The 19,084-nt window shown below is 42.0% G+C and overlaps 1 protein-coding gene and 1 non-coding gene across 2 annotated transcripts in view; one reads left to right on the forward strand and one right to left on the reverse strand.

Moving 5' to 3' along the window:
• Positions 1 to 873: 873 nt before the first annotated feature.
• The window catches only part of LOC145408077 (E3 ubiquitin-protein ligase makorin-2-like), a 116,462-nt gene continuing 98,251 nt past the window's right edge, over positions 874 to 19,084 (reverse strand). Inside the window, exons 9-11 of the mRNA XM_080278886.1 lie at positions 3,020 to 3,182; positions 1,958 to 2,158; positions 874 to 914 (exon numbers count right to left, since the gene is read on the reverse strand). Coding sequence (XP_080135012.1) covers positions 2,003 to 2,158; positions 3,020 to 3,182 — 319 coding nt within the window. The 3' untranslated portion in view covers positions 874 to 914; positions 1,958 to 2,002. The remainder of the gene's footprint in view (positions 915 to 1,957; positions 2,159 to 3,019; positions 3,183 to 19,084) is intronic.
• Positions 12,738 to 12,856, forward strand: LOC145408116 (5S ribosomal RNA). The gene has a single exon (XR_013898862.1). It is a non-coding gene; the product is annotated as a 5S ribosomal RNA (ribosomal RNA).

Genomic DNA, 19,084 nt, shown 5'->3' on the forward strand with positions numbered 1-19,084 from the left:
CAAGAGTAAAGCACAGTTGTTTAACATAGGCTTGTCTTCAAAACATGTCAGGACATTACTGTAATCATGTTGTTGGAAATAAAGTACCAAAATCAATCTAGTGTGGCAATCATCTAGCTGACAGTAGTCTTTAGTAATAAACAGGCAGTAGGTTTCACTCGATCTTGTCAAAATAAATAACTATTACAAATTACGACACTCATCTGCCTTTGAGGAGGGGGGGGGGGAGAGGAAATCCAGAACTAAAACAAATGGTCTTTTACTGGGGGTGGACTTGAGTTACTGAGGTTCCAATATATCTATTACATGATTTTATCGATTTTCAGACCAAAAACTGGTCCCACTCAGCTTGAATTCAGGATACTGTACTCTGCTGGAAAATATTACATTTAATTTCATTAAATACAAGATATGCTCACTGTGACTACAGGTGAAAATTACTCATAAGTTGTTCTGCTTTTACCATGTATAAAACTGGGTGAATATTAAAGCTGTTTATCGTACTTACCTTCCACATATCTGCATAAAAAAATTATTCCATTTCTAGGTAGTCAGAGATTCTTAATTCATTCGTTCAGACACTCAGTAACATGATTTTTTGTACAAATGCCCTGAAAACTAAGTATTTTCTATAAAAGTACCATGTAGCAAAGGGTAACAATCTTTAATATCTGAATATTTAATATCAGGCTCAATACCAGACAGCTTTTAACATTTAATAAAATAATCCCCATTATCTCTTCATGTTGCAATACTGAGTACAAACATAAAGTACCTAAAGCTGATACAGTATGCAGACTGTACTGTACCTGGAACACAAAATAAGCAGACCATGGTGATAGTGTTGATGCAGCTATGAATGTGCTGTGATATGGAACAGGAAGTTCCTATATACAGTATATGCCCCATCCAACCTATTAAAAAAAAAAAAAAAAAAAAAAAAAAAAAAAAAAAATTATTAAATGAAAAGAAAAAAATAAAGAAAATGTGCCTCCTATGTGAGGGTTTACTGCCAAGTATAAACCTATTACAAAGTCTGATATTATTTTTGTAGCTTGATGTGCCATTTTCATAGCTATAATATAGTTAACACTAATGACATCACGTTTCTTTCAGGGCAAACACTGTTTTAGTAATGTGGCAGAATGAACATCATGCAAGGACAAAGTTACATGGTATTTTATATGTGTACCTGTACAAACCCACCCTTCCCTCTATTCTTCTGCCATAGCGGCATGAAAATTTTATCTTTACATCAGTTTTGTATTAGTAGTAATCAGTTATATTCCTTTTTTTTTTTTTTTTTTTTTTGATGAAGTATTTTGATATTTTAATACACTATGCTGCATATGCACTGTGGTATTCCTTTAAAATGCTTACAACAATACCCAGATTAAATCATATGGACTTACCATATTCGTTTTAGTAGCTTGTGAGGTCACTCCTAACACACACAACTTATAATTTCATTTGTGATCAATGTTGTGGCAGCATCAGGTAGGTCTCTATAATGACCAACATGACTTCAAGGGAACACTCTTAGGTCTTTGGAATCATATCTACAGCTTTTAACACCAACATCTACAGTCCTGAAGGCCACACAAACAAGTCTTGAGTGCCACTACTGCAAGCCTTGAGGGGCACCCAGTCTTGAGGCTACACTAAACCTACAAGGCTTTAGTACAATACCTTCAAGTCATACAGAACCAGAATTACGAGTCTTGTGGGCAATACGTAACAAGTCTTTGAGAGCCAAAACTACACATCTGGTGGACTACAGTACACCTAAGAGTTTAATGGGCCACACCGACAAGCCTTGTGGTTCACACTTACAATTAGGGCCTTACCTAGAAGTTTTAAAGGCTAAACCATAAAGTCTTGTGGAACACACCCATAATTCTTGCAGGTCAAACCTACATATTTTGCAAGTCACACTTACAATTCACTGAGACCATACCAACAAATCTTGCAGGCAATCACACCAATATTTTGGGAGCCATGCCTACAAATCAGACGTCTCTGACATGGAATCGTCAGGGAAATAGAACTGGTCAGCAAGGTCCTCGAGCTCAAGTTCTAAGAGCAGTGTCTGGATGGAACCTCGCAGCAACTCCAATCGGTGTTCACGTTCCTCAATGAAATCCCAAAGCACCATGTTCTGCAAGTAAGTGAAAACATGCAAATACTTAAAAAAGGATCACTCTCTTTCTATATCTTTACCTTTCTCTATCTCTCTATATCTCTACCTACTTCTACCTCTCTTTACAGGCAGAACTCTGGCATTTGATGTTCCTATTTTTACAATCCTCTCCCAATGAAATGAAAATTATTGGGGTCGTAGTTGCTCCCTTTTCTAACTTTTCAGTCAATGGACTGTTTTTTTCTTCACTGGAGTCATATGACTGCCTTTATGATGTAAGGTATGGACTGTAGTAACTCTGGGATAGGAATATTGTATAATTTGGAAGGCATCAATTATGATGGGCTTTACAATAAAACTCTTTTCTTGCTGGCACAGGGACTGCAATGCCTCACAGCAATGACCCAACTGGCAATGTAGCTGACTTGCATCTATCACGAAGACAGGGAAAGAAGAGGAATAATCCCCTGAGCTAGACCTTATTGGATCATATAGCCCAGCTACGGTGATGGGAGAGTGCTATCCCTCCCAGCATGGCAGCCACCTAGGTGGGGTACGAACTCATGGTCTCGAGCCCAACACCCTACCACTGAGCTACCATGCGTCCCGCGAAGACAAGGAAAAATATGTCATAGTGGTTTTGCTTGTCAGGTGGAGACAAGATCAAAATGGTATGAATGATGTGTTAGTGAAGGGCAGGAATGTGAGCTGGGAAAAGGATAAGGATGATGACAAGCCAATGTCCATTACATGATCAAAAAATTCCAGCTCTTTTTGTGATTCAGTCTTCTGTATCAGGTTACTACTTCTCACCAGCTGGTGCCTTCAACCACCAGTGCAAGATACTCTTAGTGAAATACACAGCATGGTAGCACTCACATCGAGGTAGACCTGGATCTCCCCATCCGCATTGAATCGACGTCGCCGCCGGGGAGGTCCAACATCCTTTTTGGTGCCATCAGGAAGCGCATGCAAGTAGAAACACTTGTTGCCAAAGGGACACTGACCTTCCCCTTGCTTGAAGTATTTGCATGGTTTGTTACTGAAATAAAGAAAAACTGAACTTGAATTTGATGTCAACATTACCAGTACTGAAAGTGAAAAGCTGAAAATGAAATTCACTACAAAGAATGAGCTAATATCCTATGAGGAACCTTCTTAAAGAACAGATTACCTAACATCTACTCACCCCCACCTTCCAACAGGCCAACTCCTGACATGCAGGAAGATTTGAAACAAATGAGTACTGTTCCTTGGATGAACTTTGCATATGGCATAAGCTACACAAAACTGAATAGACTGCAATTGCTGACATTTAATATATCCACTGCTGGCAAGTGATACTTTCTGCTTTCGAGTAAGGAATTAAAGTTGCACAGATTGGTTTATGAATCTGGGATTAAGTGAATATTAAAAAGTTACAGTACTGTAGTACATTCCATCCACCCATCTATCATCCAATCCTATGATGCCCCTTGAGGAGAGTAGAAGCCCGGGGCTAGGCAAGTTGGTCCTGACATTTAAGATGAGAGTGACCAGTCTCACTCATCCCTGAGTGGCATTATATGAGCAATAAACCCCAACCACCCCTTGGATATAAACCTGCACAGGCTTAATCTGATTGGAGCACCTTAATTACCCAGTAAACCACCAGGCACCATAATTCTGGTTATATAGTTAACACCTACCGTGGTAAATGGTCTCCTGGTGTACAGGAAACCATATGGCTTGTCACTGTAGAGTCACCCACAGTCAGAAGGAAAAGGAAAAAGTGAAGGAGAGAAAGACAGAAGGGGGAATGTAAAGTCACCTGAAGGCAGAAGGATGAGGAAAGAATGAAGGAAAAAAAGACAGAAGAGGACAGAAGGAAGAGAGGAAAGGTCAGACACCCAAAGCAGCACTACATCGAGTAAGTGGATGGTAAGTGCCCCCCACCTACCACTGTAGTCTCAAATTTATCACACTCACTGGCCATTCATCTATTACCCTACCCAGGACTGCTCAATCAGGAAAAAAGAGCTCATACTGACTTGACACAGAGTAAGCCACAGAATAAGTCTTGTCACCATGTGGTCAAAAAGTCAAAGAGAACAGATATATCTTCACCATAAGAGATCCACAGGAGAGAATGAGATAGCAATGATAGGCTCAGCGCACTGCGTGGGCTGCTCCTACAACACATTCTGATTGGCTGGCATGTTGCAGGGGTTTCCCGGGTGGTGGGTGTCTCCTGTGTCTGAGCCAGATGGTATGCCTTGCCACCGGATATTGCATAGGACCGCTAGCTGCTTCTTGGTTCGATGCAGCCCCTACGCTCTGGCTGTTGGTTGGGACCAATGCAAAATAGGTTGAGAGAGCCCACTGGATGTTGGTAGGAACCACAAATGTATTCCCACCACAGTTTGAAGTGGCTGTCACTTGATTTCATCACCAATGGTGAGGGAAATACTCTTACTGCCTCACACCAGCGTACCTCAGACTCCTCCGTAATTCAGCTTGGTGCTGAGGAATGTTTTCTGAAACCCCTCATCCGATTCCATTCCCCCCTTATGCGGACCCCTTGCCTCATCCACCCCTGCCAAGCCTCTTTCCAATGATACTATGAGAGGGCTCAGTGATAGTTCCACTGGTCATGAATTGGATGCCAATGTGTCTAGTGTATCTTGTAGTGAAGAAGTTATCACATTGAGGCTGAAGTCGATGTCAGGGCCCCTCGCACAAGCATGAAGACATCCTGCTTCGAGTGCCAAAAGTTACTCATCTTTTTCGTGTCCTTATTCATCGACACGACCACCTGCAGACCTGGGGATGCTTTCATTTGCAACAAGAGTTGGTGAGTAATATGGTCTTTAATGCATTTCCCTAACTGCTATACTTTTCCAGATATGAAGGTTTGAAATATGGCTATTTTGGGAAATACTGCCATACTGAAAGGGCAGCCCCACTCTCACACACACACACACACACACACACACAAAATGCCAGGATGTAGTAGTTAACACAGCTGGGCAAAAAACAGATGTTGCAATGACATAACTGAGTTTACTGTGTAAATGTGTCTGTGTACATAAATACCAGTATATATATGAATATATATACAGTAAAACCTTGATATAACAGACTTCACTAGACTGGAATTCGCTTTTATCAGACTCAAGGAGCTACCGAACTAAATTCCTTTATATCGGAAAATGTCCGATAAAGCCAGAAGCAGTCCGGACTGCCTGACCACTTCAGCTGTGTTCATCACAATAATGTAAATAAAAGACATGTTTGTCAGTGTATGGTACTGAATTATTATAAATTTTATACCATTTGATTAATGCAGTTAAGGTATACCACAGTACAGTACTGCAATGATAGTGAAAACAGTTAAAAACTGTTGGTGCCATCCGAACTAATGTCTGATATATCGAAAAAGTCCGGATTAGCAGGGGGAAGTGAGGATGTCGCTTTTATCAGAATTTTTCTTTTTTCCAGAATGGCTTGGGCCCCAATTAGTCTGTTATAGTGAAGTCTTACTGTATACACAGTAGGCTCTCAATCTTCGATTGGTTTTGGGACCGAAAAAAACGATCAAAATGCGATTTATCAAAATGCGAATTGATAATCTTATGGAAAATAAATAAATGGGACCGGCGTGTCGCCGACATACCTACATCAACTTCTACGTAGACACTTATACCCACCCAAAATCATAACACAACCATACATTTGCTTATATTTAGTACATATTTACTTACTATTAGCAATAAAAGCAAGAAATACAGGCTGCACACACTTTAATATAGAAAGAATGAAGCTCATGTGGTAGTGTTAGGTTCCAAAACAATTCACCGTCAAGTCAATTCACCCTCAGACAATTCGCTGTCAAAACATGGACGATTCCCCGTCAGGACAATTCGCACCCTGGACGATTCCCCGTCATTCTATAAATAATGTATACTTATTATTAATTAATCGATACTTTAATAACTATATTTCAGGGGGATCCATCAGAGTCTATGTTCTATACCACAGGCACTGGATATTATTTATTAGCTGTACCTTTAATCAATAATTAACTTGTTTCTTCCTCGCTGTAGTCGCCTTTGAATTATGTTCTAGCATCACCCATAGCTGTCTTCATTAATGACGGTGAATTGTCTTGTTATTGTTGTGACGGCGAACTGACTTGACGGCGAATTGTCCCGACCAGTTCTGAGGTGGTGGTTGAGTCACTGTTGCCAGCCATCACTGCCACCCTCGCTGCCATCACTTGCGCTCGCCCCAACCCTGCTTGAGTGAACACCTGTTTCCTTGTTCTTGTCCCAATCACCACGGCCACTGCTGTTGATACTTTCACTGCCTCCGTTATCACAAAAAAAGATTTCAAATGTTTGAATGAGGGCAAGCTTCACCAAGTGGCCAGTAGGTGGCACGACAGATGAGCACCGACTTGCGCTCGCAAGCCAGCCTGAGTGATCGAAGCACAACTTTTGAAATCGAAGCACAAATTTTGGACAAGCAGGCGAGTCCGATCGAAGTATGAAATATCGAAGTAAGATTAATCGAAGATCGAGAGCCGACAGTATATATATATATATATATATATATACACACACACACACTCTTGACCCTTGATTTCCCATACCCCTATTTCCCGGATTTCGGATTTCCTAGACACGGGCTGAGGCCGGACAATATTATCAAATGCCGGACAAATCTCCGTACAAGTCCGGGATTCTCACAAAAGTCCGGCCATTAATCTCCCATATAAAACTATAAGCAGTCTGCTGCACAACACGTATAATTTTAGCAAGGTTTTGACTTAGTAAAGGCCATTTGTAACACACACAAGAAGATATTTTCTAACAGTACATGAAACACATCTAGGCCACCAACCTGCTTCACTCCACCAGTACATTCTAACTCGTGGCAATACAGTGAGTCTTCAATACACGAAAAGCGATAGGAACCAAAAATAACTTTCATAATCCAAAATTTCGTATGTCGGAATGATTTTACCCATTGAATTATACATAGAAATGGGGGGATGTGTCCTCATCAGACCCCCCATCTAAACTTTACTCCTCTTATTTTGAAGTAAGTAATACCTGTAGATGTAGAGAACAAGGTGGCCATTTTCTTGTACATCTCCTTTTTCTTGGTCACAGTCCCAATGGTGGAAGCTGCAAGGCCCAAAGCATGCCCAATCCCTGAGACTCCCTTCCCCTCCTCGTGGCATCTTATAATTTCCAATTTCCTCTCCAGAGTTAGAGTATAGTGCTGCTGCTTCTTTGCAGCAGGCTCCCCCGATGCTGGAGATGATGCAGGGTGCTTGGGAGCTATGTCTACACAGTACGAAAAGGTGCATGGCTGTGAAAACATTCTTATGTACTGCAAAGCTGCAAGGAGGGACGTGGACACGGTTCCGGGACAATTAGCCATGAAGTCAATTCACCATCAAGAGATGGACGATTCCCCGTCAGGACAATTCACACCCCGTCATTCTATAAATATACTTAATATTAATTGATTAATACTATAATAACTAATTTCATGGGGAACTATCAAGGTCTATGTTCATTCAACAGAGAAGGCTTTGGATATTACAGTAAGACCTCACTATAAAGGACTAATTGGGGCCCAAACCATTCCAAAAAATGCGAAATTCTGATAAAAGCGACATCTGGACTTCCCCCTCCTAATCCGGACTTTTTCCAATATATGACATTAGTCCGGATCGCATGAACAGTTTTTAAACTGTTTTGACTACCATTGAGGTACTGTACTGTGTTATAACTTCACTACATTAATCAAACTGTATAATATATATAATAATAAGGTACTGTACATTGATGAACATGTCTTTTATTTACCTTATTGTGGTGAAGACAGCTGAAGTGGTCACGCAGTCCGGACTGCTTCTGGCTTTATCAGACTTTTCCAATATATATAAAATTGGTCCGGTAGCTCCTCGGAAGTGTGCATGGAAAAGTTTGGAAGGAATGAGAGAGAGTTTTTGATCGGTGATATGAATAGTAAAGTAGGGAATCTGAAGGTGGATGGAATAGTTGGTGAATCGGGTGTGCCTGCTGTGATAGATGAGAATGGCAGTGAGTTAATGGACATTTGTGCTGGGAGGGGGTTAGTGATAGCCAATACCCTCTTCAGGCACAAAATGATCCACAGGTATACATGGCGAGTGATGAGAAGGGTGGGTGGTGAGCTGAATGAAAGGAAGGCAATGATTGATTATGTGTGTGTGGATGAAAGGATGCGAAGATGTGTAATGGATGCGAGAGCTTATAGAGGTTGGGGGAGTGGACTTTCTGACCACTACTTGGTGGTGGCCAGAATAAAGATCCAAATAACATGGAGAAATAGAAGAAGGGAAGGACGGGAAGGAGTATTTGCAAGGAGAGTGGAAAGGTTACACTAGGATGAGAAAAAGGCAGAATATAAGAAAGAAGTGGAGGAACGATTGGGCAAATATTAACTGGAGCAGATGGGGGATGTGGAAGGTCTGTCCAGGATACTCACAGAAGAAATATGTGCAGCATGCTAACTAAAAAAACAAACAAGAAGCCTCGGACAAGGACTGACCTAACGATGACGACCTAGGACCCAACAAAGGACTTTGTAATGGCTACATGGTATATAAGAGGAGCGAATGATGAGGTGAAAGAGAGAGAGAGAGATTGTCCAGGTGCTTGAGGGTGCGAAAGTGGATGTATGTGGAATAACTGAAACAAAATGGAGAGGAGAAAGTGTGAGAGAATGGGAGTATGGATGGGGTATATGTGCAGGGGTAGGTGAGAATGAGAGGGCAAAGGAAGGAGTATGTACAGTTGTGAGTAAAAGATGGAAGAGCATAAGACAGTATGGATCAGTTGGGTCAAGGATTATGTGGGTAAAGTTGAAAGTTGGAATACAAATGTGGGCGAATGTGTGTGTATGCGCCAACGCAAGATCGTGCTAGCAGAGTGAGAGAAGAGTTCTGGACAAATGTGGAAGTGTGCATGGAAAAGTTTGGAAGGAATGAGAGAGTGTTTTTGATCAGTGATATGAATGGTAAAGTAGGGAATGTGGAGGTGGATGGAATAGTTGGTGAGTGGGGTGTGCCTGCTGAGATAGATAAGAATGGCAGTGTATTAGTGGACATTTGTGCCGGGTGGGGGTTGGTGATAGCCAATACCTTCTTCAGGCATAAAATGCTCCACAGGTATACATGGCAAGTGATGAGAAGGGTGGGTGGTGAACTGAATGAAAGGAAGGCAATGATTGATTATGTGTGTGTGGATAAAAGGATGATAAAAGGATGCGAAGATGTGTAATGGATGCAAGAGCTTATAGAGGTTGGGGGAGTGGACTTTCTCACCACTACTTGGTGATGGCCAGAATTTGGATCCAACAAAGATGGAGGAATAGAAGAAAGGAAAGACGAGAGGAAGGAGTAGTTGCAAGGAGAGTGAAAAGGTTACAAGAGGATGAGAAAAAGGCAGAGAATAAGAGAGAAGTGGAGTAACGATTGGGCAAATTTGAATTGGAGCAGATGGGGGACGTGGAAGGTGTGTGCAGGATATTTACAGAAGAAATATGTGCAGCATGTGATGTGGTGTGTGTGAGGAAGAGAAGACGGAGGGGGGTGCAAGGAACAGCGTGGTGGACTGAAGAGGTGACAGGCTGTGGCACAAAAGAAGAAAGCATACAATGAATGGATGAGAAATAAGGGCGTGGAAGAAGTTGAGAGGTAAAGAGAGAGTTATATGTAGAAAGAAAGAGAGAGGTGAAAAGGTTAGTAAGAGAGAGTAAGAAGAGAGTGGATGAGGAATTTGGAAGGAACTTGAGTGTAAAGTGGAGGGACTGTAAGAAAATGTTCTGGAAAGAGGTGAAAAGAGTAAGACAGGGTGGAAGTGAAGTTACCAAGGGAGGGAAAGATAAAAATGGTAGATTACTAGTGGAGAAGGGAGAAAAAGTAAGCAGATGGAGAGAACACTTTAAGGAATTGTTGAACATACAGCATGGAAGTAATGAGAGTATAAGTGGCTGGGGAATGGCTGGGAGGAGGAAGGAGGTGAGAAGACAGGAAGAAATCAGTAGGATAGAAGTTGTGGAAGCAATGAAGAAAGTTAAATTGGGGAAAGCCCCAGGAATTGATGGAGTGTGTGGTGAAATGCTGAAGTATGGGGGCAAGATAGTAGTAGAATGGATGTGGAAAATGTGCAGATTGGCCTCGGAGGAAGGTAGAGTCCCGGAGGATTGGAAGTCAGGTATAATTATTCCCTTGTACAAAGGAAAAGGGGAAAAAGAAGTGTGTGGTATTCATAGGGGCATTTGTCTTCTTAGTATAATAGGAAAAGTGTATGGTAGGATACTTCTTGACAGAGTTAGAAAAAGAACAGAGGAATTAGTTGGAGAGGAACAGGGAGGCTTTATGAAGGAAAAGGTTGTGTAGATCAGATATTCATTCTTAGATCTTTAGTGGAAAAGTTTCTAGAGAAGGGAAAGAAGTTGTATGCAGCTTTCATGGATTTGGAGAAAGCATATGACAGGGTGGATACACAAAGATTGTGGAAAGTATTAATAATATATGGAGTAGATGGGAAGTTGTTGAATGCTGTGAAGAGTATGTACGATGGTGCGAAGGCTGCAGTGCATGTGGATGGTGAACTGAGTGAATTTTTCTCTTTGAAGGTTGGGTTGAAACAGGGATGTGTCATGTCTTCATGGTTGTTCAATCTGTACATGGATGGGGTAATAAAAGAGGTACAAGGTAGGGTAGTGGATGTTGGAGTGGCCCTGGTGAGAGAGGGTAGTGTTTGGAAACTCCCTGCACTGTTGTTTGCAGATGATATTGTGTTGTTGAGTGAAGATGAAGGAGAGCTGCAAGGCTTGGTGGATGAGTTTGGGAGAAAGTGAAAGAAACAGAATCTAAAGGTGAATTCAGGGAAGAGTAAAGTGATGGTCTTTGAGAGAGGTGAAGTCAGTGAATGTACAGCAAGGTTGGATGGTGAGGAATTGGAAAATGTGAGTACATTTAAGTACTTGGGTAGTGTGATGAGTAAGGATGGAGGTTTGGAGGGTGAAGTGCTTGAAAGGGTACAGCAGGGAAGAGAGGTTGCTGGTTCCTTGAAAGCAGTGATAAGAAGCAGGGAAGTGAGCATGGAAGTGAAAAAGTTACTACAGGACAGTATTGTGATTCCAACTCTAACATATGGAAGTGAAGCTTGAACGTTACTGGAAGGACACAAGTCAAGAGTGACAGCAGTGGAAATGAGTTATTTAAGAGGAGCCTGTGGACTCACATGGAGAGACAGGCTGACAATTGAGGATATAAAGGAGTGTTGTGGTGTGGATGTGGATGTGATAGGAAGCGTTAGGAGGAATACACTGAGGTGGTTTGGCCATATGGAGAGGATGGAGGGTTAGAGACTGACAAAGAGAGTGTATGTGAGTGAGGTGGAAGGGGTAAGACGGAGGGGGAGGCCGAGGATGAGATGGAGGGATGGGGTGGAGAGGTATATGGGAGAGGGGGGCGTGAGTTGGAATCGGCGCAGTGAAATGGCAGGGGACAGGGCGACATGGAGGCAATTTGTTTGTGGCCATCCCTAACGGGATTGAGGCGTCTGGCGAGAGATAGATAGATAGATATATACAGTATATATATATATATATATATATATATATATATATATATATATCTATCTATCTATCTATTGCCAGACGCCTCAATCCCGTTTGGGGTGGCCACAAACAAATCGCCTCCAAGTCGCCCTGTCCCCCGCCATTTCACTACCCTGCTCCCAACTCACACCCCCCTCTCTCATATACCTCTCCACCCCATCCCTCCATCTCATCCTCGGTCTCCCCCTCCCTCTTCCACCCTCCACCTCACTCACATACACTCTCTTCGTCAGTCTTTCACCCTCCATCCTCTCCACATGGCCAAACCACCTCAGTGTGTTCCTCACAACGCTTCCTATCACATCCACATCAACACCACAACGCTCCTTTATATCCTCATTCGTCAGCCTGTCTCTCCACGTGACTCCACAAGCTCCTCTTAAATAACTCATTTCCACTGCTCTCACTCTTGACTTGTGTCCTTCCAACAACGTCCAAGCTTCACTTCCGTACGTTAGAGTTGGTATCACAATACTGTCATGTAGTAACTTTTTTACTTCCATGTACATATATATATAAGGTCTCCCTCATTGTACGACATTCCATTTTACGATATTTCACATTTACGATCGTTCTTTTTCAGTACCAATCGTTCGTTTTATGATTGAGCTCCCCCGCATATACGATGGGTGATGTGGAGAAATCCCCTGCTCACAGGCAGATCACCTGAGAGTTGAGTGGCATATCCACTCCGCGCACACAGTTTCCTGTGCTTCCGCCAACCAAGCATCACTGATTCTGAGACAATTCGCCATCAAGTCAATTCGGCATCAGGGAATTCGTCTTCAAAACATGGACGATTCCCCGTCATTCTATAAATATACTTATTATTAATTAATCAATACTTGAATACCTATATTTCAGGGGATCCATCAAAGTCTATGTTCAATAGTGTAGGCATCGGATATTATTTATTAGCTGCACTTTAGCCAACGGCCATACCACGTTGAGTACACCGCTTCCCGTCCGATCAGCGAAGTTAAGCAACGTTGGGTCTGGTTAGTACTTGGATGGGTGACCGCCTGGGAACACCAGGTGCTGTTGGCATCCCTACGTGTCAAGTGGGGTTGGTGGAGGATTAGTGCCCCTCCCTGTAAAACAATTAACTCTAAGCCCTTGGCCACCCCATGTGGGATACATGGCGTCTGGCAATGAATGAATGAAAAAAACCTTTAGTCAATAATTAACTTGTTTCTTCCTCAATGTAGTAGCCTTTTAATTTTATTCTAGTGTCACCCATAGCTGTCTTCCTTAATGACAGCTAATTATCTCGTTATTTTTGTGACGGTGAATTGATTTGACAGCGAACTGTCCCAAAACTGCATCACTGCCCAGTCTCACTTGCACGCTCGTTCAGCTTAAAAACTCCGTGCGTCTGTGTTCGTCAGTGCCCAGGATATTACTGTTTTTCCTGTTCTTCATACTGTACCGTATTTCATATTGTTGTTTATGCTTTTTCATGTCTTTATATCTGCAAATGTACATTCATATGCAATTCAGATGCACTGCAGCACATAAAGCATCGTTATTATTGCATATTACATCACTTGTATGGGTGTTGGGTTTCTTAAATATGAGTCCAGGAACACATCCCTACTTTTCCCATTAAACCTTAAGTTCGCTGTACGATATTTCGGTATACAATTGCATTTCCAGGAACGCATACCAATTGTAAAGCGAGGGAGACCTGTATATATATATATATATCCATCCATCCATCCATTGCCAGACGCCATGTATCCCAAATGGGGTGGCCAAGGGCTTAGAGTTAATTGTTTTACAGGGAGGGGCACTAATCCTCCACCAACCCCACTTGACACGTAGGGATGCCAACAGCATCTGGTGTTCCCAGGCGGTCACCCATCCAAGTACTAACCAGACCCAACGTTTCATATATATATATATATATATATATATATATATATATACAGTATATATATATATATATATATATATACTGTATATATATATATATATATATACTGTATATATATATATATATATATATATATATATATATATATATACAAATATATATATATAGTAAACTCTCAATTATCCATCCCCGCAATATCCGGCCCAACGCTACATCCGGCACCACTGGCTCAGCTCCATTACTTCAATATTCCGTGATACTGTGCAAAACCTGGTGCTAAAACGGTACGTAACCGGCGGTTCTATGCAGTATCTGGTGTTATCAACCAGCTTGTAAATGACAGCCAACTGATGCTGTATTATTATATTACTGTACCGTATCATTATTTCACTGTACACTCAACGCTCGGCTATCACGGGTTCCGCTATAGCGTATCTCGCTATCACGCCTGTATAAAAATCTACCCAAATACCTTTATCACGCACTAAATACCTGCTATCACGCACCGGAAATGTTCCAAAATTTAGAAAAGGCCACGCTCCAGTGCTTCGCCCAGCCAACAATAGCTTCACTCCGTGATTGGTCGTGTGACGTCAGCGCCAGCCGAGCGCTGATTGGCCGCCCGACCGAGTCTCCTGCCCGCCAAACCATTCAAGTGCGTGCCCTCAGACCGTGAACAGTGATAGCGAGAACAATAACCTTTTTTATGATATGACCATGGTCAACGTACCCCCTCCCCGTCCCCCTACCATCACTCAACATAATGCTGTGGCACCTGGCAGGGAAATAAAGAAGAGGAAGAACCTACGTTATGCAGATAAACTGGAAATGTGAAACTTATAGAGAATGGTGAGACCAAGCAAAGTGTGGGGAAGAAATATAACATCAGTGAATCAACTGTGAGGGGTATTTATAATAATCGTGATCATATCATATAAAACATGCTCATTTTTAGACTATTATATATTAATATGTGGTACAAAAAGGGTATCTTAGGGGTAAATATTGAGGTCATGGCACCAATTAGAATTATTACCATAAGTTCTTCAGTTTGGCTATCATGGTTTCGGCTATAGAGCAGCCATAGCGTGACCAATTGGGAGTGATAGCTGAGGTTTGAGTGTACTGTAATTTATTCTTAAGTTTTACTTTTTACTCATGGGAACGATTTTAGGATAGGGGGTTAGAGACAGACAGTAAAACAACTATATCCGGCTCAACGCCAAATACAGTCATCCCTTAACATCCGCGGTTTTAACATACATGGTTTTGAATATCAGCGGATGGCTACAGAAAAAAAGAAAAAAATCTCATTGAACTCTGCTGACACTGGAACATTATCCCAGGCACAGTTCGTGGCTGTTTTAGTACAGTAATGGCATTATCCAATGAATGAAATATACTGTAACACTCTTCCTTTTGGAGGGAGCTGGGATGAGCACAGCAGTCAGAAGAGGCCATGCAGGAGTACACTATTCATTATTTTTAACTTTTAGCATTCTTGTATTAAATAAAGTAGTTGTTTAGTGTTCTTGTAATAAATAAAGTGGCTGTAAACATGCACATAGGGTTTTTCTTTTGTTATATAATGGGGAGTCCACAGGTATTTTTAAGGGGGGACAGCAGATATCCGCTGATTTTTAACATTCACGAGTGTCTCTGTTACCTAATCCCCGGAGATGTTAAGGGATGACTGTATTAAGCTGATGGGGGGTACTGTGCAATATCAGGCATTGAGGTGTATCAACAAGCTCGACCAGTGCTGTACTAATGTATTATTGTACTGTATCATTATCTTATTGTATTTTATGCTTAATTTAATCTTTTACTCATGAGAAAGTTTTTAGGATAGAGGTTCATGACGGATAGCAATGCAATATCCGGCTCGACGCCGAATATTGAGCCGATGGAGGAGTACTGTGTAATATCTGGCATTTTACTATAACTGGTGTACGGCTTGGCTGATTTATACCAGATAATTGAGAGTTTACTGTACAGTATATACAGTCCAACTGTCTCATACGGGAGTTTCTACAATGCGAAATGCCTACAGCGCGAAGGGGATTAAATAATCGATAGTGTGCCAGTTGGTTTTGAAAACGCAACATCGGGGTGGCAAAGTGAACCGAATCCAATGTCACATCACAGAGTGCAACCTACCCTTGTAGAGCATGCAAGGAAGTGACACACGTCAAAACGTCACATGCCATCGCCGTGGATGGTGAAGATCTACCAATACAACACGTAAGCAAAATCCTACCAGCCTTTAATGGGTTTAAAGATCAAGTAACAATAAATGAAAACTGTAAAGTGAGAGCTCTGATTCTGGTGCCACAAAAAACAGCCTTTATTATTGCTGACGCAGGCATGCCAGGGAAGTGAACTGAAGGCACCAGACTCTGATCACTACCCTCTTTACTCGACCACAAGATGATGATCCAGTGCCCTTAACATCAGCCATGGATGATGACAATAATGCATCTGTTCTGTTTGCCTTGGACTTTGAGGGGTTCATGAAGTATGTGGAGCATGTTGGTGGTGGTAATGGTTTATGGAATCAGGCATTGTGGAGGGTGCTGGTGTTGGGGCATCACAATTGCCTTGGAACCCCATCTCTTCAAGTCAACTAAGCCTTTCCTACATAGATTTTAAGGTAAAGGGTTATTGTGTGGGTTATACTTACTGTTCACATGTGTTTACTGTAAAACAAAGGAAAAATGACAGACTAGGAGCCAAAGGGGTGACTTTTGAGGCAGCCGCCCCACCAATTAGAATTTTCCCCATATGGTACGTTATTTGTAAAGCGTGAAATTTCTAGAGAGCGATGTCTTCTACCGCCCAAACACTTACGTATTATGCAAATGGACTGTATAAATATATCCACCATCCAATCCTATGTTGCTCCATGAGGAGCGTAGAAGCCCTGGGCTAGGCAAGTTGGTCCTGACATTTAAGATGAGAGTGACCAGCCTCTCATCCTGGAGTGGCATTACGTGAGCAATAAACCCCAACCACTCCTTGGATATAAACCTACACAGGCTCAACAGCTATCCAGTCCAAAGTCCTCCACCCAATCTTAGCCCTTCATCATCGTCATTAGGCCGATGCATGCAAGCATGTTGGAGCCTTTAAAAATGAAATGAAATGAATCATGATATATATATATATATATATATATATATATATATTATCATCATCATCGTCATGATCATCCGGACCACCTATCCCACCCTAGGGAAGGGTGAGGAGTAGCAATGTCCAGACAGCCCAAATTTGCCCAATCCAATGGGCCATGCTTCCATTCACATTCACTCATCATTCAAGCCCCCGGAATCCTGGTTCTATCGGATAAGCCAAAAACATTCACCACGATCTGTAGCTTCAAATAAACATATCTGACAGAGTCAATCCGGATGCTGCCAAGTTAAAAAGGGATGCCAAATCCCTGACCGTGCACTTCTCCTCACAACATTCATCCAGCCAGCTTGATCTCTCGTCAGCCCCCTAGTCTCATCAACTTCCAAACCTCTTTTCCTCACGCATTCATCAACTATATCTCTCTATCTTCTCCTTGGCCTACCTCGCCTCCTCCCTCCTTCAAATTCGCTCAGATATAACTTTTTCACCACTCTATTGTTATCCATTCTCTCCACACGACAATATCCTCTCAGTACATTCTCTTTGATTCTGGTGTCCACTGACTTCCTCACCCCACATCTTTCACAAATCACATTATTTCACATCCTATCCACCCTCTACTCCACACACATTCCTCAGTGGTCCCATCTCCACTGCTCATACTCTTGACTCTTCATTTTCATGCCACACCATCATCTCGCATCCATATGTTAAAGTTGGCACTAACACTCCTTCATGTAAGCCTCATGCAGCTGCAACACTCATGCCTCTGTTTCTTATCATGGCCTTCATTGCATCAGCTACTTTTCTTCTTTGTGTCACTCTACTTTCAACTTCTTCTGAACATTTTCTTCTCTTTTCTATCACTGTACCCAGGCAATTGAACTCTCTCACCAATTCCTGTCTCTCTCCATTCACTGTAACATCGCACTGGGAGTCACCTTCGCTCTCAATAACCATCACTTTACTCTTTTCTAAATTTACTCTCACGGCACCGCACTCACAGACATCAGCAAAAGTCTGCACAGTCTACCAAGTTCTTGTTTGGCACTTGCAAGCAGTACTGCACCATCAGCAAACAACAAATTTGTGATATTCCATCCATCATCATTCATTACCAATGCCATTCCTCTCTCCATTACTCCATATATATACTGAACAACCATGGGGACATCACACAACCTTGTTGCACGCCCAAACTGATCGTGAACCATTCGCTTAGATGCCCATTAACCCATACACATGCTTCACTTCCATCATACGTCCACACCGATCGTGAACCATCCACTTAGATGCCCATTAACCCTTACACATGTTTCACTACCATCATAAAAACTCTTGAAGGAACCTAGCAGCTTACCATCTACAACGTACATGCGCAAAACTATCCACAATCCTTCTCTGTCCGCTTTTTTGTATGCTTTTTCCAGATCCATGAATGCCATTAACACCCTATGGTCCTTTTCACATGGCTTCTCTGCTATCTGTCTCACTGCAAATATTTGATCCACACATCCTCTGCCATTCCTAAAGCCACCCTGTTCATCACTTCCTAGGACTTCTGATAGCTCTCTTACTTTCTCTACAATAATTCTTCCACATACCTTCCCTGCCACACTCAGTAAGCTTATGCCACGATAATTCTTGCATTCACTTCGCTCACCTTTATTTTTGTACAGGGGTATAATCACAGCCTTTTTCCACTCTGCAGGCACTTTTTCACTCATCCATGCCTTCTTACATATCTCCAACAAGCACCTTCATTCTACTCTCTCCACTACACTTAAGCATCTCTGCATACACCTCATCAACCCCAGCTGCTTTCCCATTTTTCAGCCACTTCACAGTACTCTTCACCTGTGTGAGTGTCACATCTCCTAGCACTGCATTCCTTCTCTGCACACCCCCAAAACCAATTATGTTTACAGCCGCTCTGCTCTCTCTATCCCCATTCATCAGGTTTTCAAAATATTCTTTCCATCTGGTCCTTACTTCATCCCCATGGGTTAATAATCTACCACCTACATCCTTCACACCATTGCATTTCTTTCCGCTTTCACGTCTACATTTCCGCACCTCTATCCAGAATAACTTCCTATTCTCAGAGTAGTTTGCATTCATTTTTCTTCCTAGATCATCATTTACCTCCTCCTTTTTCCTCTTCACTAGTCTCTTTACAAGCTTCTTGCTCTCAATATATTCATTTCTTATTTCAACTGAACCCCTGTCCTGTAACCACTTTCACTACTTCTTCCTCTTTT

Source organism: Coenobita brevimanus, chromosome 75 (genome assembly GCF_032717465.1).
Source record: "Coenobita brevimanus isolate Jiangsu-jjx chromosome 75, ASM3271746v2, whole genome shotgun sequence".
In the NCBI taxonomy this organism is placed as follows: Eukaryota; Metazoa; Arthropoda; class Malacostraca; order Decapoda; family Coenobitidae; genus Coenobita; species Coenobita brevimanus.